Source organism: Leuresthes tenuis, unplaced genomic scaffold (genome assembly GCF_036924035.1).
Source record: "Leuresthes tenuis unplaced genomic scaffold, fLeuTen1.0.hap1 SCAF_2, whole genome shotgun sequence".
Taxonomy (NCBI): domain Eukaryota; kingdom Metazoa; phylum Chordata; class Actinopteri; order Atheriniformes; family Atherinopsidae; genus Leuresthes; species Leuresthes tenuis.
Genome location: NW_027325356.1, coordinates 18,378,577 through 18,401,325, shown reverse-complemented (window position 1 = coordinate 18,401,325; position 22,749 = coordinate 18,378,577). Strand labels below are relative to the sequence as shown.

The following is a 22,749-nucleotide window of genomic DNA, read 5'->3' as shown; positions in this document are numbered from 1 at the left end:
TCAGAAATGTCATCCGTTGACACTCATCCCTCAAACTCAAACTGAACTAGCTGCAATAGAAACAATTAAAAAAAAAAACCTTCAGTTCCTGTGCCTGTAGTAAAGTGGCTTTATGGAAACTGAATGATATTTTTATGTCTATTTTGATGTATACTGATGTCAGATTACAATAAACCACTTTCCTGTTATCTAGCAAACTTCCATGTCTTCACTTTTATATCTCAAATCTGTACTACCACATCACTCATCAACCAATGTTTTGTATTTTCTGTCATGTTGCTTTACATGTACATAAGTACATGTACATAAGTACATATAAGGCAACATGTATGTAAGTACATGGAATACATAATTTCCTGTACAATTCACAGGTCTTTGTCTGAAAACATCAAGAGTTAAGTTGAAGAAGACCTTTAAAGGTGCAAAGCTGGGACCTTTTGCTTGAAGGACATGAACTGATACTAATTAGAGGATATGATCCTTGGTCAGTGTCTACTTTACTATGGTATGTGTGTGTCTCGGTGTGAGTGTGTGTGTGCATGTACACACTTGTGTGGTTAGGTGGCTTTCTCCCTGCGTCCCAGGATGTGGGCTCAGTGTTCACCTGTCTCTCCACTGACAGCGTCCTCGGTGCTCTCCCAGTTCCTCTCTGAATGCCTATTCTCATCTCACCCGCTCTGACTCTAAACCAAAGCTCTCCCCTGAGACACAACCAACACCTTCAGCACCACCTTGCATAACACAACCTCTTCATGGTAAATCACAACTTCCTACCAACACATTATCTGACTACAGTGTGTATAATTGTAAGGTTTTTTTCACTTAGCAATTCTTTGCAAATATAAAACTCCGGACACTTTGTCTTAAAAATAAGACAATGTGTTGCCTGAAGATATTTTGAAATTAGAGAAAACACTATATGTTTTCAAGCGTGACCACACATGTGATCGGACCTTAGATGTTCGGGCCAGAATCTGATGCCAAATATTAAAGTGAGCAGCATGAGGAACCTTCACAAACTTTACAGCAGGATGTCTTTGTTTCTTCAATATGCTCATTACCTGCAATTATATGAAATCGCTTATGTGAATAAACCTGTGATTACTACCGCTGAGTAGTTCTGAGCAGTTGAAGGGACAACAAATTGATGAGTTCAGTCAAATGGTGTATAAATGTATAAACACAAAGTACAGTTAGCCCCCTTAGCTGCCTTTTGATTTAGTGTTACCATGATGTTTCCATTCATATGTCTATTGCACCCACAACACAAACTTTTGAAACAGTTTCATTCACCGCTTGTGCTTCAGACTTGTGCCTTTTGAGTGTAGGGATAGTGTATAGTGAATAATGTACACACTTTCTATGGGTGAGCCAGGGGACTTTAACCATAAAAAAAAAATCCTAAACTGTGACCCGTGAGGAAAACAAAATGGGGAAAAAAGTTTTGCAAGCAAGAGTTCGAGAGTAGTGGATAAAACAAACAAAAACCTTTTTTTTCTACTTTTGGTGACATTTAAACCTTATTTTAATTTTACAGATAAGCCAGTGAGTATAAAAAGGCATATGCCATGGGTCCTTTAAGCTATAAAAAGAAATAAAAAAAAGTCAAATTTGAGTAATTCCTCTTTTTTCTAATTTCCTGAAAGTGCAGGATTTCCTAAAATCAGAACTTCTTTCTTTAAGCAGTCCCTGCAGAAAGCAGCAGACTGAAATGCTGGAGCAGATGGCCATTGTTGCGTATGATGGCAACATTAGTTCTGTTTGTCAAGCGTCTCCAATGGTTTATTGTGGGAAGCCTCAGACGCCACAAAGATATGTTGCAACACTGCAGATGCTGAAAATGTGAGCAGAAAAGCCTATTGTAGCAGAAATGTGCATAAGTGCTGGCTAAATGCTTTTCCTCTTGCTTTCTGTGGGAGAAAGACCAAATCCTGCAGTATTTCAGAACTAGAATTTCTGTAGTTTTGCTAATATCAAAGCTCTGTAACTAAAAGTATAACAGCATTTCCAAGAAATGAGAATCAGAAGTAAAAGTGCCATTTGTTAGAAATAGTCCCTCTACTATGTCCTGTTTGTTGAGATCTCCCTTTCTCTTCTCCACAAATGGCTTTTTATATCATGCTTGAAAGCAAGAAAAAATGTTGAGAGGTTTTTCAGTCCATATTTTTTGTGGCCTTGCTAAAACTCTTATTCTTCTAAATGAAACTATTATCTCCAAAGAATCTATGGGAATCCTGTTTGGTCAAACACTAGAGAGTCAATAATAACTCTCAATTGCAACAGTTTTCATGTAATGATACAATGAATGAGTTTGCAGTCGCTCAAATGAAAACTCTGATACCCTGTTGTGTCAAAAACCTTCTGGTATCAAACACTAATTCAAGTTTTTATTGAGAAATTAATTATGTTTTAGTCTTTTTTTTGTGGAAACTACTACAAGTATAATTTAGATCAGTTGGCAGCAGTGGGCCTGACTCTATGTGTCGTGACTCTGTCCACTTGCCTAAAGCACTAATCAACAGATTGGTTTAAAATGTTGAAATTTTGAATGAAGAAAAGTAAATACCTGTTGCATGTTAAATTCAGAATATCCTTCATAGCATAGTATCCCCCCCCCCCAAAAAAAAAACGTTTCATCACTGCTGACACATTCATTCATATAAGAAATAACTTCATCAAGTAAAAGAAATGTATTCAAGCCTTAGTCCCAATCATGTATATTTCTTCTTCTCAGTCATTTCTGGTATCTTACAGATAGATTCAAGCCTGTCTGCAGTTTCAACATAGCAGATTACATTGCACATGTATATGTATATGTATATGTATATGTATATGTATATGTATATGTATATGTATGTATGTACGCCTCCTAAGTATCTAGATAGACTGCATGTCAAATGTACACTGTGCCGGGGGGGGGGATCCATTTCCTTGGACAGTTTTTTTTTAACTAAGTTCCTGTTCTGTAGAACTTAGACAGTATTCCCCCATGTGTGTAACCACACACCCACATACACAATAATCCATCTGTGTTGTTCGGTGAACCATTAATTTTGTATTCTAATTTAAGTAAGGTTTTATCCAGAGACATCTGATGACATGGTGCACACATGACTTCTAAAACAAGGTGATTTTTGTATGAGTCATTAAGCAAGCTCATTTTTTTTTTGAAAAATCGAATGAATCACCAAACACCGCCTGGAGCAATGCCTTTATACAACAAACGCACCATTTGGGGTTAAAAGAAGTGCAATTTTGGTTCAAGGAATCTATATTTGTTGAATCAGGAGTATTTGTATGCATGTTCTGTATGTGCGACACAATATGTCTCCTTCCCAAGCCTTTAAGGTATTCAGGCAAATTTCACTTAGGATCTCATTTCCTTCTTTTGAGATTTCGCTTACAGTAGAGATACATGTAGTAGCTTTTTAAAATGGCCGCTATAAACCCAAGTTTTCTTGAACTAGGAACTGAAAACACACACACATTAAATGTTCTAAACAGTTACACTGTGGAGACCCAACACCACTCCTGAGACAAAAGAAATAAAAAGAAAAACAAGTGTTCAGTGTAAATTATTGTAGTTTAGTGAGACAGTTATGGTAAACACCAGGTTTAGGTAATAGACTTGGGGTTAAGGAAAGTCTCTTGGAACTTCATGTGTGTGTGTGTGTATATGCATCTACGTGATGCTTAGGTCAAATCGTGTTTTATGCACTTCTCCGCCAATATTTCCACTGTGTGTGTTTGACATTTGAGATGATGCTGTCATGTCCCTGCTGAAAAGACCAACTGGATGAGAAACAGCAGAGGAAGAAGAAGAAGAACAAGGGATGTCATTGTTCCACAGTGAATCATGTAATCACTTGGAACCAGTTGGTTACCTCTCTTATCCTTTCTCCATTAGTCATCGCGAAAGATGTGTGGGGGGTTGTCTGTGAGCTTCCCTGACACAGATTGTCTAGATCCCTCTTTTAGTTTCAAACAGTGTTTTAGTTTCATCATTCTTGAGCCAGAGTGATACATTGAAATTCATTAAATTAAACCTGAAAAAAAATGTTTTTTGGTTGTTTGTTTTTTCATCATCATAAAGAGTTGACAGCTGGGACGGGCTCCAGTGTATTGTTGTCGACTCCTGTGTTCTCCTGGTAGTCTAAGGTGTACAGACTGAAGGGAAATGATAAGAGCACAGTCCCCTGTGGTGCTCCTGTGGTGCTGACCACCTTCTCAGATGCACTGCACTTCAGTTTCACAAAATGTGGTCTGTTTGTCAGGCAGTCAGTAATCCAGGTGGTTGTGCAGGCATCTACCTGAATTTTCTGGAGTTTCTTGTGTAGCAGTACAGGCTGAATTGCATTAAAATCACTGGTGAAATAAAGGAACATGATCCTCACTGTGCTGTCTGCTTTGTCCAGATAAGAGCTGGCTCTCTGAAGCAGGTAGATGATGGCATCTTCAGCACCAACCTCAGGAGGATAAGCAAACTGTCGTGGGTCCAGAATTGTGTTCACTTGCTTACTTTGGTGAGCCAATAGCAGTCTCTCCAGGACTTTCATGATGCGTGAAAGTTCATCTGTAGTCACTTTGGGTTGATGTATGAGATTTTTTAGGTACTGAAACAAATACTATGTGTTAATAGTACGGGACCTTCTCACTGGCGAAATAGTCCCTTGTAATTGTACTTATTTTGTTGTTATTGAAGTTACAAACTTGTCTTATGGGTGCTTTCATAGTATAAGGAAAGTGTTGCTTATTAGTGTGATAAGGCTTGTTCCCCCCAATCAGCTGCTCCCTACGGTCTTTAGAAGTCCACGACAACATTGTGAAACTTTAAGTTAATTTCAGAAGGTGAAAATGTGACAATACTACCTCTTCAGCCCCACATATTTGTCAAGCCAGGCGTCATTCAAACAATGTGGTCGTTTATTCCAAGTTCTAGCAAAAATCCAGAATAATTAGGAAAGAAGCTTAAGGCATTCACAATTAGATTGTAAAAGCACATGCACTGCAACATGTTAGATCAGATGAATCGATTCAGTCATTTGGAGCAGACAAAAATATACAGAATACATTTCATGCAATTCCTTCTAAAAGGAAGCTTTCAGTCTTGCTTACAGCTGATGTCTGAATATACATCAACTTGCATGAGGTTACAAAAAGAAAGTTGCTTTTATTGTCAAATTACTGTTTATTTTATCTGTGTGTTTATGCAACTGCAGTACAATAAAATCACATTATTCTACTCAGTTATTTCTATGTTTTAGATTTGATTCTATTGATTTCTTGCATTTCTGCTGATCTGAGCCTTAGGTCTATGATCCTCCCTCAGAGCATATTCAAAACTCTTAACCTCTGCCCTTTATCCCAGTTTTTCTGTGACAGCATAAATGTTGCGCTACCGCATTTGAGTAATTTAAAACTCCTGGGATGAATAAAACAACATGACTGCATAAAGACAAACACAAGCGCAGTTCAGTAAAAAGTTTTATTTGAAAAGGAGTTTACAAAAAAAAAAGAAGAAATATAGCTCTAAAGTTTAAACAGTCTGATAGTAAAACCTATCTGTACTTTAATGCTGCACTGCATCTAAAATTTCATGGAATTTCTGTCAACGTATATAAAAAAATATTTCTATTTTCTGCATAAAAAAGAAGAAAATGTAATAATAAAAAATCCATCTGGTGAGTTTATGCAAATGGTCGACACACAAAGAATCATCTCAACTGCAGAAACAACAAAAAAAAAGATGATGATGAAGTAAAATCCAGTTTTGAGAACTAAACTGTCTGCATATATCAAACTGCACTGTCATGGGCCTTTATAGATGTGAAGTATTTGGTTTGATTTGTGAAATATATGAACACCTTCTTACAATAATAAAGCAGAGCTTAAACACAGTTTGGTGTTAGCTTTGCATGGACACCAAAATAGACATTACGGAGAAAACTATTTAACTTTTTAGTTGAAAAGTCTTACTGTTGGAGAAATGAGCACTTCCTTATCTTCATGTATATCAATTCAGCTCATCAGCGTAAGTAAAATAAATATGAAATGCCCCTGATATGTTGTAGATTTGGTCTCGTACATGCCGGAGAACTCCTCTCAGATGCTACTGCTCACAGTTCAGGCAGTGATGGGCATGTTGTCCCTGTAGCAGGCTGGCCTTTGGGGAACACTGTAGCTGCACAAGTCCTGGTAGATGCGAGCCATCTGGTCAGTGGCCATATCATCACACATCTCCAGGTTTTGGTTGTTGCAGTAGGGCTGAGTGCGACGCATGTTCATCGTTTCCAGCACATGTTGACAGTTCACCAAAGTGATCTGCCATTGGGAGAGGAGACACAAGCATGTGTTTATTCTAAATAAACCTTAAGTAGTGAATTTCTTTTGTCCATGCCAGTTCTATTCATTTTTTAAACTGTTTAAGTGAAACACTTGTTCTTACTTACCTGCACAATAATCAGTTTGCTTTTGGCACTGCTGAGATCATTGAGGTCCTCTCCAAAACATAGCGTCACTGTGGGATCGGGAGCAGGAATCTGACCTTCCTGATACAGCTGAAGAGCTGTAACATTAAAGATAAATGAATAACTGCTCAGATAAACCTGTCAAGGCTTGCTTCATTAAAGCACCAACATGAAAATCAAATATTAACCATTGATTTTGACTCCTCTAAGCTTTCAAACAACCCAATAAACATGGAGCCTCACCTTGAAAAAACCTTCCCGTGTCAAAAATCTTGACAACAGCATCCCTGTCAAGTTTACCAGGTATGGGGTTATATTGGGAGCTCACTTCTCCCAATCCGCTCCAGAAGACACGGCTCTGGCAAAGCCTTTTGATGAAGATGCCCTCTTGGTTTGCACGGACCAACACACCTCTCTCCAGGTGACCCAGGAGCTTGCGCGTGACATAGCGCTGCCGGACGTACTCAATGAGATCAGCAGAGGGAAAATGAACACTCTGCATGCTGTCTGAACTGTAGAGGGCACCACGACCCAGGTGCTGTTGTGGGGAAATCCGGCAGCCCTCAGGGTGAGTTACCAATGTGTTTTGCATCAGCTTTCCTCCATAGAAGAAGGTGATCATCATTTGGGAGAAAGCTGGAGAGAAAAATATTTGGTAAGATTACAAACTAATACAACATATAAAATACATTTATTTTTGTATTTAGTGTCATTGGTTATCTGAAGAGCAAATGTTGCCTTGATGTTTTCATGGATTACATGAGTGAATACCTGAACTGAGGGTGCCTGATGGCAAAGGGTCCTGATGCAATGGGAAAGCTGTGAATTACAGAAGAAGGGGGGATGATTAAGGTCATTTTTCACCATGGTGAACATACTGTCATGTCATTGCTTTGCTGCATCATCAGAAATACCATTTCTCTAGCACGATCTTACAAAAAAATCAAAGTCAGCAAAGTTCAACAGGATATTAGTCAATACTTCCATTGCCGGATTCAAGAGACAAGCAAATAGCTCCTGTTTAGCACCCAGTGGGGACACTTAGCTGAGCTTTTGCATTTAGGTTATTTTCAAGGAAATCCCAGCTCAAGTCTCACAAATGCCAAACAATCATACATATAGGTTGTGTGTATGTGTGTGTGTGTGTGTGGGGGGGGGGGGGGGGGGGGGGGGGGGGGCAGATAAACAAACCGGACAGACTTATAGCTACAACACCGATTAAGATTCTGTGCTGTAATCTGGATAGAAAAGTTTGAATTTACCATTAACGCTGCCCTGGGACCAATACTCTGGACTGGCCTGGATGGTGCAGCCTTCCTCCTGCAAAAAGACAACATTGTAATGAGCTTCTGTGAGAAGAGCAACTCCAGACACTTTATAGCTGTAAACATCAAGGGGGAGGATGTGCATGTTCAGTGCAACAAGTGTTGAAGAGGATACAATACAGTGTGGTGTTGAATAAAGAAAAAAAAAAGGTGACAAAAAAGCTGAGTGTCAATAAAGGTTGTCAAGCATCTAGAAACTGAAGTGGGGGAGGTTTGGAAAATAGCATGGTAAATGATATAAGTGAAAAGTCGTCTCACCTCTTTAATGAGCTCCTCTATCTCTGCAGGGCTACAGTCCATCTCTGTGATCTCACCAGAGCTGGTGGGCGCTGCCATGGCCATCACTGAGCTTTTGCCATCTGTGGGTGAAAGTGTAGAACATTATCAACCTTTTTTATATGTTACACTAACATAGTGGGTTTAACAGCTGCACTGTCTTTTCATTATTCACGTTTATTAGCTTACAATATGTGTTACACTAATTGTAATAGTGAAAGACATGTTTAGACGTAAGTACAGCATGTACAATACAATCACACATATTGTTGTTTTTCCAATTCTTCAGCTCCAAACATAATACATTGCATTGATGATACAGCACAAGTGCAACACAGAACTAAGAAAGATAAATTGACAAACAAAAGTTCACAACTCACGCTTCTGCTCTTCTTCCGGTACAATACGGTACACTTTATAGGGCTCAGAAATGTCCAGCTGTGACCTCTCAGTCACCTCCTCAAAGTCAGGACTTTTATTGAGGGCACAACGGAGTCTGGTCTTCCATGTTGCAGGCTCAGCCTTGTCCCCCTCCTTAAACTTCCCTTTAAACACTGCCCAGGCCTGTGAAGATAAAAATTAAATGTCAAGCAGCTGCCTGGCGCTGTACTGGATGAATTCATGAATTCATAAAAAAGAAAGAAAGATATATTCACTTGTTTTTCTTATATTATAACTACATTTAAAGAGCCTGATTAACATTTTCATTAGGCTTCAATAAGTCAGACTTGTAAAGGAAGGGCGCTCGAGGGAGCCACAAGTTTTTTTTCCCCGCAAGTTTAGCTTTTACGCGTATTGTGCTGTGTAAACCCAAAACACCCCCACGGTAATATTTCCAGGGAACTACACAAGAGAGCTTTCAGACCTTGAAAATAGATGCGTCAACTTCTTGGTTGTAATCCTGCTTCCCTGCGTGTTTCCATGGAATTCGGAATATGGTGTGGCTTTCATCCTCCCACTGCAGTCCACAGTATTGCGCACTGTGGATCTGCTCCATCAACCACTGTTTCAGTCTCCGACCTCCTGAGTTTGACATCTTGAGAGAATTCTTTTTCTTACAATTGCTCTGTTGCTCCTAGATAAGAGAAATATAATTCGTATTAGAATCGAAAAAAAGATATTGAAATCATTTTTGTCCTAAACTGATTAAAAGTTTACAAATCAAATAAAAACAACTTTCACTCTCGTGACTGAAACTCTAAAGTATAAACACTTACAGTTTGATGGGCAGACGAGCTGCTGGCCCTGTGTGTCTTTGTGTGTGTCTGGTGTTGCTCTCTGTGAGGTTTAATCAAGTGCGTTCCCCAGCAGACGCCTATAAAGTTTATTGTGCTTCGTACCGTTAACGAAATAGCTGAGATAGGACCTGATGACGCGTTCTCTTTTTGACCAATGAGCGCATCGAAGCTCCGGCAAGACAGCCCATTCAGGAAGAGTTCTTCTACGAACTCCGGGTATTTACAAGAAATGGTATGACGAGAGCCATGTTGTTAAAACTACCCACGCTAAAAGCAACGCGGACATGGAGCGTTGATTTAAAAAAAAAAAACGGTAAAGTCACAAGTTACTGTGTGCTGTGGGGGATTTTTGGACTCAGGTCCAACGTCCCTTCCGCGCCCACTCACCTCTGAAGTGAAACACAACGAGGTTGTTGTAGAGATAGCCACAGCGGCCTGCTGTCGGTGTAAGGTCCTGTGGGAGGAAAAATAAAATTGGCAGCTGTAAATGAGTACGGAGACTACAGTTGACAATGAATAATGAATCGTGTTTATTCCATTTAATGTTATTCCAGTATATAGGAGTATGACTTTGGGACTGATGTAAAAACGCTGCGGGTGGATGGAGCTGTAATATTTTACATTTTTCTTCATCACTCAAAAACCAAAATAGTCAATGATAGACTTAAATATGTATTTGGGATTGGGATTACATTTCAGAAATAGTACCTAATTTTGAAACTTGAGACTTATTTATATTTTTGCTAATGGTTAAAACATTTTTAAGTTATAAGGCAATATGAGTTTGTTCACCATTAATAGTGGGGCAAACTGCCATCTCGCCTCTTTGAAATCAAATCTCAAGACTCCTTTTTGCCACCGCATTAGATCGATTTAATTGATGGCTTTGGATCATGAGTTTCACTAGACTGTACATTTTACTGCTTTATTTGTCTCATTTCCTCAACTCCTTTATTGTGCAGTTTGTTGGAGTGTATTCTATGTTCTCTATAAAGCCCTTTAAATTGCCTTGTGCCATATCAATTCATTTGCCTTGCCTACTGAAAATGTGACGACTCTTATCCATCGTACAAACTGACAATGAGAACGGATAACAGTGAAGATGTTAATGATCTGAGGTAAAGTTAGGCCTAAATCAACTCAAAAATAGCAGGGGCTCACATTGCTAGCACGAGGCCACATGGCTATGAAATATCATCTAAACACAGATAAATCAAGGCCTGGTATTGAAAAGGCATAATGAAGTCATTAGAAAGACTTGTTAACCGCAACATCTTTTGTCAAAATGGCTGAAAAAGGTCTATTTGCCCCAACCTTGAAGCCATGGTAAAATTTTATATACTGGCTGGTTCTGCCAGAAGTTTCCACCCGTTGAAAAGGAGTTTTCTTTCTCTCAGTCTCTTTCATTCTCAGGAGAGATGATGGAATCCAAGAGAGGATTTGATGCTCTCTGTTGGTTTCCGTTGCTTGGCAGTTTTTTTCTAAATTTGCATTACAATTCTGATAAACTGGACGAATACGATGAATTCCATTTAATTGGATTATAACTGGACCACAATTGGATTAAATGGGACTGTATTTTAAGATTAGTTTTTTTTTTTTAGGTTTTAAACTCCCAAGTCGTCTAAACGTTCGACAGCACAATAAAAATATTGGCCCTCTTATCCAAAGATACTTTCATGACTTGTAGTTTTTTGTTAAAAGTTCACACTGCAGTCTTCGTGCTAGTTTTCTACAGGCATAGAGAAAGGGAGGAATTGAGCATGTCCTTGATCGGCCGTTCTCAATAACTTTCATTTTAACCAGACCTTTTTCAGAACTAAATGATGTATTCAGGTTTAAAGGAAAATTCGCACAGCCACCCTTTATCTTCTCAGTTGTGAGAACCTGGGCAATTAAGTAGCAAAAAAAATGTAGCAGATATATTGATCTTGTTATGATGACTTAAATGCAAGGTAATTTCCATCATTTCTTTATCGGTTTGAAAGAAAAGCCTTAGTTCACTAGGCTTGCTCTGTCACTTGGAATTCCATGCAACAGTATTCCAGTTCACAGTAAGTTTGAATGCGTGCTGTATGTCTGGGAACATTACTTCCGTGGAAGCCCAGGCAGAGACCAGGCTGCCCCAACTCGTCAAACTGTAAGCATATCGGTAACAAAACAAAACAATCTCCTCACAAGCTTGTCTAGACTAATCCATTTAATTACAATAAGCAAATTGCTCCTCCTTAATGGATTTTGGAGGTCAAACTGTTTCCGATTTGGTAATTGAACTGTTCAAATACGCCAGTGCAGTCGTGAATTTCTTCATGCATAACGAGTACCGTCTCGCCATTTTTTTAATTGCATGTTTGACTTTCATTTATACACACAGATAAGTCACGGTGTTGATAGTGTAGATTTATTATCAATTGTCATTAAAAAACAATAAATACACAATTAAAACACACAATCTTACAACAGAAATCCAACAAGAATTTCATTTAAAAAAAAAAAGCATTTGAACTTCAGAGTGTAATTGTATCTATAACTCAACCAAGCTCTTCATTTTAAGTTGCTGTTTAACTTAAAGGAACATTTAGCAGTTTAAGTTTAAAAACGTACGTGTCACTCTTCTGTGGGCGACTGAGGCAGTCACCCTATGGCTTATCCAATGGTCGACAAATTACACAATTTTATCCTTGTAACCTTATAAAGCTGAACTTTCAGACACGTTTATTCCCCAGCTAACTACCAACATTCATTTCTATCAAACCATTAAGTTCCACAGTGGGGTGTTGGTGCCAGATATAGATATGTTGTGTGTGTACAGTGTGGAATTTTTTCCTGAAAGAGGAACCAAATGAAACGACAAATTCCCACGTAAGGTGATACATGAAAATGTCAGGGTTTCTTTTTTAAATACTTTTGACAGGTGAGCAGTAACCTGAACAGTGGGATGTGTATCATACGATTGATGCCGTCAGCCCGACAAACATGCTAACTTCACAGGATAGCGTGTCCAAATAGCTCACCAGTTTGGGTGAGATTTGTGGATTTAATTTACTACTAGTGCAGACTGGACATAACTAAAAGGCAAAGTGTTCAATTAAGAGAGCAGAAATCCGTCATGTCTGTAAGGCTACAGAGCTCAACACTGCAAGTATAACAACTCGCACAAGAAAAAAAAAAAACCCCAGAGAAACAAGGGATTCAGAATGGCTAAGGTGCTGGAGTGTTTATAGTAAGGCGTCTTAGTGCACCGATAGTCCTGATGAGGCTGTGCTCAGTGGCAGCCACTGCTAATGAACAAAAGCCTAAAATCAGCAACCGTCGCTTAAAAATGGTGAGAAGAAAATGCAAGTAAAGTAGAAAAAGAAAAAATGCCCTTGAAAAGGGCAATTACAGAATTTTATTTAGTTTTTTTTTTTTAATAGTTGCTCAGAGACCTTAATTTTGGGTGTGTATGTCAAAATGAGTATAGAACAGTTCCAGACACCACTGCATTCTGGAGAGAGATGGTCTGTCGAGTGTTTCAGCTGCTGCCTTCAGCATGATCGGTGCTGGGGGGCAGATCACAGACCCCTGTTCCCCGGTTTATCCAGCTCTGGTCCGATGCTCTCCTCTGGCTCTCCTGTTGCTCTGTGTACTGGCTCAGCAGGGCTCCCACCTGCTCCTGCTCATTGAATGGACTGGGACGGAAACTGGACCGTAACCATGCCCGGTACTGGGGACGAGAGGTGAAACAAAAGCTCTCTTAAACCACATTCAAGATTGTCAATGAAACTTAAATCAAGGCACATTTGGTCTGACTCCACATACTGTCATTTTGTATGTGGTATCGATTGGTCTTTAAAAAGCGAGTCATTCCCAGTAGCAATTTGTGACAAAAGTATTCATATCAAGCTCCAAAAACATGTTATTAAGCCAGACAAGAGGGGAAAACAATCTAGATTAAACATTTTTTGGGCACTATTCTTATGGGATAGTTATATTTATTCAATGAAAATAAGAATAAACTTTAAACAAATTTATAAATCAAATAACATGAGGCAATTGGCTAAATGTGTGTTTCTCAATTATTTTTCTGTTCCTCTTTTCTTCATTTTGGTTCAGCTTTAAAAACACAGCTATTTTTCATAAGAATTCACTTGGACCACAATCAAATCTGCTGATTATTTATATTGTAAAAAAACACTTCATTTACATGATCTAAGGTGACAAAGTCTTTGAGAATGCTAGGGATATGCCCCTTTGGACCAAATCTGGATTAGAAGAAAAGAGATCCATGGGCCAAATTTAGATGTGCCCTGGTTTGAACACAGAGAATCGTGAAAAGCAGAAAAGACCCAGCGCTAGAAGACAATAATGGCTTTTACCTAGACTACTTTAGCATGTCTGAATTAGTGGATTCATAAAAAAAATGTTTTTTAAATTACAGTATCTTAATATTTGAAATCAAAGCAAAGCAAAATTGCTTTAGAGTTCATAAAAGTTAGGGAGTTGCAATCTTTAACATGATGTCAAGGAAACATCTCTTCATTCTTGCAATATCCAATCGAGTAAAATGAAGTGAAAGTCACTCAGAAAGTAATACATTCATCTTCCTAAAATGAGTAGTCTCATATTCTTTCTAAAACTTAAACAGCACAGGACTGACTCATGACATGAACACATCTGTAAAAGTGACTAATAAAGCCCAAAATAAGCGTAGAGACGAGATCAATAACCAGACTGATAGTAAACCACCTGCCGTCGACAGTCACTGTGTCATCCTGAAAAATACAGTGCTTTCAGGTATCTCATATCGCGACATGGTTTACAATAAAAGCACCACGCTCATCTGGGGAATATACAGTCCAGTGTGACAGGACTGACGCTCACAGCCCAACAGCTTCAGAGGAAAAGCAGCAAGACACGTTAGCTAAAAGCTAATTATTAAAGAAAAAAGCAAAATCTTTAATAAAAACATTTAACAATAAAAAACAAAACAAAAAAAGGGGAAAAAAAGACTTATATACATTTTTTTACCTTTTTAGATGGAGGTAAAACATTTAAAAAAGCAAGTTCCTTCAAACCTCATTAACAACACACAGGCCCACTGACTTTTTGGTGAATCTGGTGCTGCACCAGTGAAGTTGTACTGGCGAGTCAAGCAGCATTATTCATTTCTTCTTGTTGTGGTTTGTTTTTTTGTTAGATTTGTTAGACACGACAGCACCAGCTCAGTGCAGTATAATCTACACGCCTCATTACTATACTAGAGAAGAAAGTCATTGTCTTTAGAGTCCTCACTTTCTATCTGAGACTCATGAGGGAAAATCACAAATACAGAAAACGCATTTCCCCTTAATCCTCGAAATCAATGCAAGGTCTACAAACAATGAGCAATTTTTTCAGTCATGTTATGTTGCAAGATGCTGACAGTAATGCTAAACACGTGATGAGCAGTACCCGAGCTAATGCAATCCAAGCAAACCCCCTGCAGTTCCCCTTCTCTACTTCACTACCACTGGGACAACGCCACTGTCATGGAATCGCATGCTCAGAGCCTTTACTAAACGAATTCCAACTGTGCAAAATGTTAAAGGTTCCGAACAACAAGGTGTTTGGGGTGCCGACGTTTGTTCCAATCTAAAAAAATTATACTGATGACGGCGTCCTCATCTTCTGATGAATCAGACCATGTTGGGTCACGCTGCACATTGTTTTGAATTTTTCTCTGACTGAAAAAAAAAAAGAAAAAGATTTAATTAAAAACAAAACAAAAAAAGCCCCGGGACAGACCGGTTATAAAAACCCCGGACATTTTAAGAAGAATAAGAGTAAGCATCCCCTCTTATAGGAAATATTAGTTCAAAGTGCAGGTGGGCAAATCAAAACTCAAAGTGGAGTAGAGAGTTTTTCTCAGTGTGAACGACTAGATTAAGACTGTAAAGCTGTTTGTGCCAACCAAAAATCTAATTGAGGTAAACTAAGTCCTAACAACGCTGCATATGATAGAACTCATCATCATAAACTTGAAACAAAAAGGTTTTGTGTTATATTTTTTTACAGAATATCTTACTGATTTACAACTTTTTTTTTTTTTTGCTGGAGCTGGAGCCGACTGACGATATCAGTCATGTCGGCTTAAAGCCACAAACTTTGTCATCGGCCGCTGGGAAAACACAAATACACAGTAAACAATTTGTGGAACTTTGCAACAGGCGTGCAAGAGAGGGCTGGGATCAGCAGTTGACAGGTAAACCACAGGCTGCACTGTGACGGCTGCATGCGTAATATCCTGCGAGCGCCGGGCGTTTGAATCCCATGTAGCACACAAACGTATTTACAGAATGCGACGGTCTAAAGACACCTTGTCTAACATTGTCCTAAAACCCCGTTTTGACGTTTACCTCTGAGACTTGCGTAGCCTGGTACTCATGCAGCTGCTGTTGGAAGCCGTAGTTTGGGCCAACAAAGGAGCGAACAGCCTTGACCGCTGTCAGACACTCCTCCCAGCTGTAGTGGGTGACGGTCATTAGGTAGGCCACCACCATCGTAGTGCTGCGGGACACACCTGCAAGGCTACAGCAACGCAACGCTCCGTTTAATCATCGACATGGAGCAACTTTGTGTTTCAACATCTCAATCCTTGTGGGTAATGGCTAAATAAAGACATTTTTAATGCGAAAGGAACAGCCATTCAGGCTTCGTGTACCATTTTATTCCAATAAGGCTTCTTTTGAGGGCCTGTTTTGAAGAATAGCTCCATCAGCAGTAAACATGACTCAACATTGTTACCTTCCAAGGGGCAGCTGCTTAGAGCTTTAAAGAAAAAAAAAAAACAAAAAAAAAACCTACCAGTGAACGAGACAAGCTCCACCATTCAGGCGACATTCATGGATGAAGCCAATACACTCTTTGAAATGTTGTACTCTGGAAAGAAGAAAAATGAACATGAACAGCTGAAATATTGGAAACGAGGTTTTTCCAAGACAAAGCGTCTCGCATAAAGAACATCACAAACACAGCTGCTCATCACACCAGAAACTCTCGCACACTCACACTAAGGTAAGGTTGTGGAGCTAAAAATGGGTTACACATTATAGGATATGAGAAATGACACCTTGAACTGAAACTCCTGGGCTGAGGCCCCCCGTCACTACGTTTCAAATACACTCCTGAGATTATGACGATGTTTTGATTTTAACTGTAGAAACTGCAAGTTACTTTCATATGGTGCGAGAGCTTTTTTAGAGCCGATGAGGTAATGTCAATAAATCTGTATAATTTTTAAGAAACTGCTTGAGAAGTTGTGACCTCCACCCCCCCCCTCCACCCCCCCTCCCCCCTCGACTACTCCGAGTTGTCATGTGAGGAAAATGTTGGGTCTGCTCAAACGGAGTCTGTGGTAGACCAGAGCACAGACAGAAGGGGCAGACAAGGGAAGTAAAGGCCTTCATTTTTGTCTTATCTGCAAAATTGCATCAGTTTCCAGCTTTGATCTATTCCGTCTATAGATGGTCATGTGAGTCATTTTAACTTAAAATGCAACGAAAAGCGCTCGTCTTCTTGCAACAAGTTGCAAACGGGCGAATGGGAAACATGGCTGCCTCTTGGACGAAGTCGCAGAAATCCTCAAAATGTAACTTTCCTCTGACATTCAAACGGAGCACGAAGCAGCACCAAGAAGTGCAAATGCTCCTCAGATATCCCACCCCATTCGCTGGCAGGAAACCCTGATGGTGTTTTGCATAATCGAGACGTGCATGGCTGATAGCACCGTCTCCTGAGGAGCAGATACCGGTTTCTCAATAGCAGACAGAGTAACAGACGAGAGCTAAAATAGACCGTCACTTTTCTTTTTTCCTCCTTCCTGAGATCCAAACTCCTCTTTAAAACATGTCTCCTCAGCACTTTGTTCTGTCCTCCTAGCACAGAGGTTTCCGGCAGTCTTGTTTGATATGCAGAAAATGAACTTGTGACAAAGATTTGAGGTTTAAACTGGCTGAATAAGGAGAATAACACTGAGAAATACTGATATTCTGAATGCTAAAATAACTTCTACCATTGCTTTTCTTTTTTTTCCCCCCATCTTCTTAAATATAGCACGCCTACAAAACAAAAATCAGCTTTACTAAATAAAGTACAGTAGCTATAACTGTAGTTCATTACACCAGACATGAAGACACCTCGCACAAATGCACATCTCAGTGGAAACGTCGATGCAAATTATGTTACACCTTCATGGTCAGTGCACGCTGTGCATTAAAACCAACATCCTTTTTGTGAATGCTCTCCAACAACAACAAAAAAACATGTTGATATATATATATATATATATATATATATATATATCAACATGTACATTATAGCAACCCTACAAACATTTAAAGCAGTTCCAGGAAAAATCTATTTGTGGGCCAAAATATGTCTGACAATCACAGAAACAGCTGTTTCTGAAGTCTAAGCGAGATCTGACAAGTTATGGTATATTTTTTCCACGTTGTTTGTCATTGTGTCTTATGTTTGGTACATCACGAGGCCAGCTGTGTTTTGGGCCTGTAGAATTTCACCTAATAGCCTATCAATTTCACTCGTTGTATTTCAGGGGAGCCTCAAAGCAGTACTGTTACAGAGCCTATTTCAGAAAGACAGTTCCCACCATGTACCTTCTATATGGGAGGAGCCATCAAATCTGACCATAGGGGCCCCTAGATGAGGGTGAGCATGTCGGGGTGACAGTTGGCCTCACCCTCCCGTCAGTCAGACCAGTGATTGTGACAGAGGGGGTTTATTAAAGCCCTGGGTGGTCGAAGCAAACAGCCAGATGTCACTGGGAGGTTTCCTTCCTCTGGTGCCTGAGGGAAGGACGCTTGATTGCGACAGTAGAGGTCAGACACCCCCGGCTCAACCCAATCATCAACCTCCAACCAACCACTAAAGTTAAAGTTACATTTCAACCAGTTCTGTTTCCTTTTCAAGCAAAGTGACTTCATTGTCAGACCCTCAATAACTTTAGCAACCGGAAGACTTCAGATGTACAGTTACTTGAGGGATTAAGAGAAATCTCAGCTATTTCAGGCATCCAAAACTAAACCAACTCTTTTCAACTGTCAACGAGAAGCTTCACAAGAATGATGCAATGAGGTTTTAGCAGCTCCTGCAGAGATCCCACCTCGATTGGCTGTGCCAGCACCTGACCATCCCAGCCCCACTTTAGTTACAACAACATAATCCCTCCTCTCCAGCCCCAGTGCAGGTTTTCAAAGTCAGTTGCAGATTTGGCCACAAACTCACCGATGGTCAACCTGTCGCCCATGACTGATGCTTAAGTGTTTTCGTCTCGGCTCATGCAGAGCATTCAGTCGAGAAGCAAATGGTGTTGCAGGAGATCAAATGCCATGCACAGAAACAGTCATTACTGCTATGACTAATGTGCTGTGTTAGCGGCAGCGGCGAGGGTGGAGGGGATAGCTCATACCTCTTTCAACACCCAGCGTGCCTTCTGATAAACAATGACACTTTGAACACCAAACGTCTCTCTCTTATGAAATCACACAAACTGCTGTCAGAGTTAAAGCTTTATCCGATGTAGAGAATGAACTTAACGATTCTGAATCTATAAAGTTACTTATAAAGTAAAGCTTTATATCCATACCAGAATCTAAACAATTGAAGCGCAAACTAACCAATATATTATTAGCTGTAGATATAAAAGAAATGATCCAAAGAATTCATGCAAATGAGGGAAGAAAAACAAAACGGAAATCAGTATTTGTAATATCACATGTGTCTGTATACTCACAAGTTCTGGCTGGAAGCATCAGCTGCATGAATACAAAGGTATGTCATGTCCTGTAAAACATTGATAAAACAACTGATATAATAACTGAAAGATACTGAGAGCCAGGCGTACGGGGATGCAATCTATAGATCAGGCAACAACTGTTTATTATGTGTCACAGCCGTTTTGCAGCCCTGTATACTGAGACGTGAGTTTTGGGGCTAGTAAATCTGGCATCCACAGCGATTTCCTGTGAAAAATGTGCAGTAACGGCGTGTGTGTGAAACTCAGATTCCAGCCCTGTCATGCAGGTAAGTTAGAGCCTGGTATTTTCTTCAGATCTGAGCTTCCTAAGAATCCCAGCTTCTGATGTTATCAGCTCCTGGTTCTAAACACACACGCTCCGCAGAATTTACACCTTCACTCTTTGCTAGAAAATCTGTTGAACCAACCGTAACTCATCACCACCCCCAGCTGGCTGACGGGACAAATTGCATTGCTAAAGAGGTCGAATATCCAGGTAAAACTTTCCACAGGAAGCGCTGCTTTGATTCATCCCAAACGGATCATGAAAACATCCAGAAATATTAACCTTACCGGTTTGGCCACTAACCTCAAACACTGGCTTAGCATTGTTGTACACAGAGAGGATGTGGGTGATGCCATTTTTGGACAGACCGTCTCTGTTTTCTGAATCTGTGACAGGGAGTGAAAAGAACAGGAGAATTTGTTATAATCCAATCACAGATATAGAAGTGTGTGCATATATGTTTTCTTATTACATCAAGATGTCTTTCCCTGGAAGTTTTGAACAACTGTCTGAAGCACGTTGTGGTAAAATTATTAACAAAAGATACTACGATCATCATAAACAGGAGCTTCGGGATCTGTGTGGGTGAGTCTCAAAGTTTCACCCAATTTAAACGCACCAGCAATAAAATCAGTTAGGATAAAAGCTGCGACTGACGGGTCTGAGAGATGTGGACTATCCTGCGACATCACTTGGTACAGTCACACCTGTGATCACTTGCTCCTGTCGCTTTGACTAATTTTAGTCGTCTTACTTCTGAGTCATGTGAAGCCGTCATTAAGGCAGCTAAAGTTAGAGCACTACAAATGCCACATTAACTGGGTGGAAGTTGTGCGTCAGTGCAGAGGGTGTGTCAAGCTCATGAAAACAGACGTTGATTTCCAGTTCACCAGAAACACTTTCTGACCTTAGAATTATCTGGTCGATTACATTTTTTTTTCACCCTAAAATCTGTTTCAGAAGGCAAAAAACTTTGAGCTGCAGCATCTGACAGTTTGGCCTTAAGTTCTATAACACTAAAAATAAAAGAACAGCTCCTTTGAATGTCTGTTTACCCTCAAGAGAAAAAAACGGGTATAAAGACTGGACTGAATAAATTTAAGTCTGCGTTACATTTACATGAAGAGAAAAATCTGACATAAAAGAAAAACAACCAGATGAAAATGTAAAGAGCAAGACTACTCAATCGGTTCCCTGTCCCTTCATGCATTCATGGCCTTCAACCTCGGCTACCGAAAGTCTACCCTGACCCATTTCCACTGCGCCAACTTAATCTGAGGCACCAAATCAACTGAAAACATCGTGTTTGTCTTACCTCTGATATTCCCAAGGTAGAGCCCGTCAACAACCTGTGAAGCAGCAGTCACAGACATTTTGGATTACAAACTCATTACAGTTCAGCCTAGAGAAAATGTTCCCGGTCAAGCCAGGTTGGATTTAAGGCTTAAGACTCAGGAACCAAGCAAACATTCTCGACAGCCGTACAAGGCCTGAAGCAGCCGTGCATGATGAATATCACGATGAAGTGATGAGAGGCAAGCGGCCGCTGAGTGCTACTGTACATTTCTACAAGAACCATAAAGTAACCATTACCAAAAGACCATTAAGTGCTGGTTACACACTGCTTAAAGATTTGACAATAAGGCCCTGAATAGAATTGTGGCAGTGACAAATGAATGTAGATATGAAGTTAAATTTTCTATTGAATGGATATGGATGTAATTTTGGAAGTTAGCACTAAACTATTCGACAGCACTTGGCAATCAAATTGCAGCAATCAAACGTCAAAACCGGTTCAACAGGCAAATAAATCAGATTCCATAAGGCAAGGCAAGGCAAGGTTATTTGTAGAGCACAATTCGTACAGAAGGCAATTCAAAGTGTCTTAAGAGGCGAGGTTGTCCTACTGACTTCGACACAGCAGCAGCACCATTATGACGTGTCCATAATCAATAAATACTAAAGTCCACATTACACCACATAGTTTCACTGGTGTGTTATCAATGTGATGAATTACGAAAATGACTTAAAGGAGGGTTGTATCAAGACATATTCACTCTGCAGGCTTTGGCGCAAAGATCATGTCTGACTTGTTACACACTCACCCACACCGTGAAATGTGGGATTAACTATCTTGTTCATGGACACTTTTGACCTGCTGCTGCTTCTTCCGACTCAAATGAGGTAACCATGCTGCTTCCATTGAATATAAGAAGGGAAATAAAAGGCAGAACAATTTAAAAAAAAAGTCCTGTAAATGAACAAGGAAATAAGAGAATAATAATTAAAAAAAAAAAAGTTCAATCTAACCAGAAGAACGGGAACAAAGATGAAAAATGACTGTATAGGCACTGGAACTGCAAAATGTTTAATTAACAGTAGACTATCTGTATCATTTAATCCTCAGATCATATAATCAGAAGGCTAGTGTTCAGGGATGCTCCGGCATTCACGGTTTTCTAAAGCAAACCATATCATTTGCATTACACACAAATGCATAAATTAATTCAACACAAATCAGCATCAATTGAGGTAACTTTCTGAAACTTGAAATAAACCCAGAGGTAGCCTGAGTGTTGATTGTGGGCATTACTGAAACATTCAAATGACGCGCTGTGATCAACTAAAAATAAATAAATAAAATAAATGGTTTGGTCAGTGTTTAACCTTCAGTTTTTGGTCTCTTTCTGCCCATCATCCAATGGAGGACGGAGAGCAAAACATGTGACGTAATCGACAAACGTTGACTGGTAATGAAGGCGTTTCCTGGCCACGCTTTGTAGAGTTTGACCACAAAGAAACAAAACAAAAAAAACGCCTCAAACGGCATATTGTTTTAACAGATAAAAGACAAAAGCAAAACCTACCTTATTCATTCCATTTCCCATGATGATTCGGAGCCGGTCTACGCTGGGTTACACCACTTTTTATATGCTAAACAGCTGCGATATGTTAACATGGACTTCGAGCCCAAAACGCGAGGCGAGACGGAGTGACGTGCAACTCATGAAGCGGCCAATGGCTCTCGCTAAGTTTGCCTTGTACTCAACAGAATCGTTAAATGCGGCCGCGATGCCGATAAGTGTTCCATTAAAATTAGCCTTGACCTCGTTTCCGCTCCAGCAACAGTTCCGTCATGCTTTACCGTCTTCCGGATTGTTTTGACGTGAAACAACTGCAGCTGCGGGTCCATCCGGTTAGTGACGTCACAGCACGTCGTGAAGCTTGTCACCTCATCTGCTCTCTGTGCGACCTTCAGCATCACAAAGAACACTGAAACGCTTCGACTGGCATGTACATTTAATGATAGGACTATTCAAAGCAACCTCGTAGAAATACGACGTCAGCGTTTTAAAGAAAAAAAAATCTTAAACGGGCAAAA

The 22,749-nt window shown here is 39.8% G+C and overlaps 3 protein-coding genes across 5 annotated transcripts in view; 1 reads left to right on the top strand and 2 right to left on the bottom strand.

The window, feature by feature from the left end:
* Positions 1-22,749, top strand: part of cmc2 (C-x(9)-C motif containing 2) — a 264,026-nt gene that overhangs the window by 13,017 nt on the left and 228,260 nt on the right. The window lies entirely within an intron of this gene.
* On the bottom strand, positions 5,472-9,396 carry irf8 (interferon regulatory factor 8). 2 transcript variants are annotated; one of them, XM_072380446.1, is made up of 9 exons: positions 9,286-9,396; positions 8,934-9,143; positions 8,449-8,632; positions 8,051-8,151; positions 7,730-7,787; positions 7,239-7,286; positions 6,711-7,103; positions 6,450-6,565; positions 5,472-6,321 (listed from the first exon to the last, which is right to left on the bottom strand). In XM_072380446.1, exons 2-9 carry the CDS (start codon positions 9,102-9,104, stop codon positions 6,124-6,126), a joined length of 1,269 nt encoding a protein of 422 aa, XP_072236547.1. In that variant the 5' UTR covers positions 9,105-9,143; positions 9,286-9,396; the 3' UTR covers positions 5,472-6,123. The 2 variants fall into 2 exon arrangements, with proteins under 2 accessions (XP_072236547.1, XP_072236548.1); XM_072380447.1 differs by having other exon boundaries at positions 8,934-9,104.
* Positions 11,768-22,545, bottom strand: dusp22a (dual specificity phosphatase 22a). Its single transcript, XM_072380445.1, has 7 exons — positions 22,235-22,545; positions 20,683-20,716; positions 19,671-19,753; positions 19,079-19,128; positions 16,132-16,206; positions 15,684-15,855; positions 11,768-13,012 (listed from the first exon to the last, which is right to left on the bottom strand). Exons 1-7 carry the CDS (start codon positions 22,253-22,255, stop codon positions 12,821-12,823), a joined length of 627 nt encoding a protein of 208 aa, XP_072236546.1. The 5' UTR covers positions 22,256-22,545; the 3' UTR covers positions 11,768-12,820.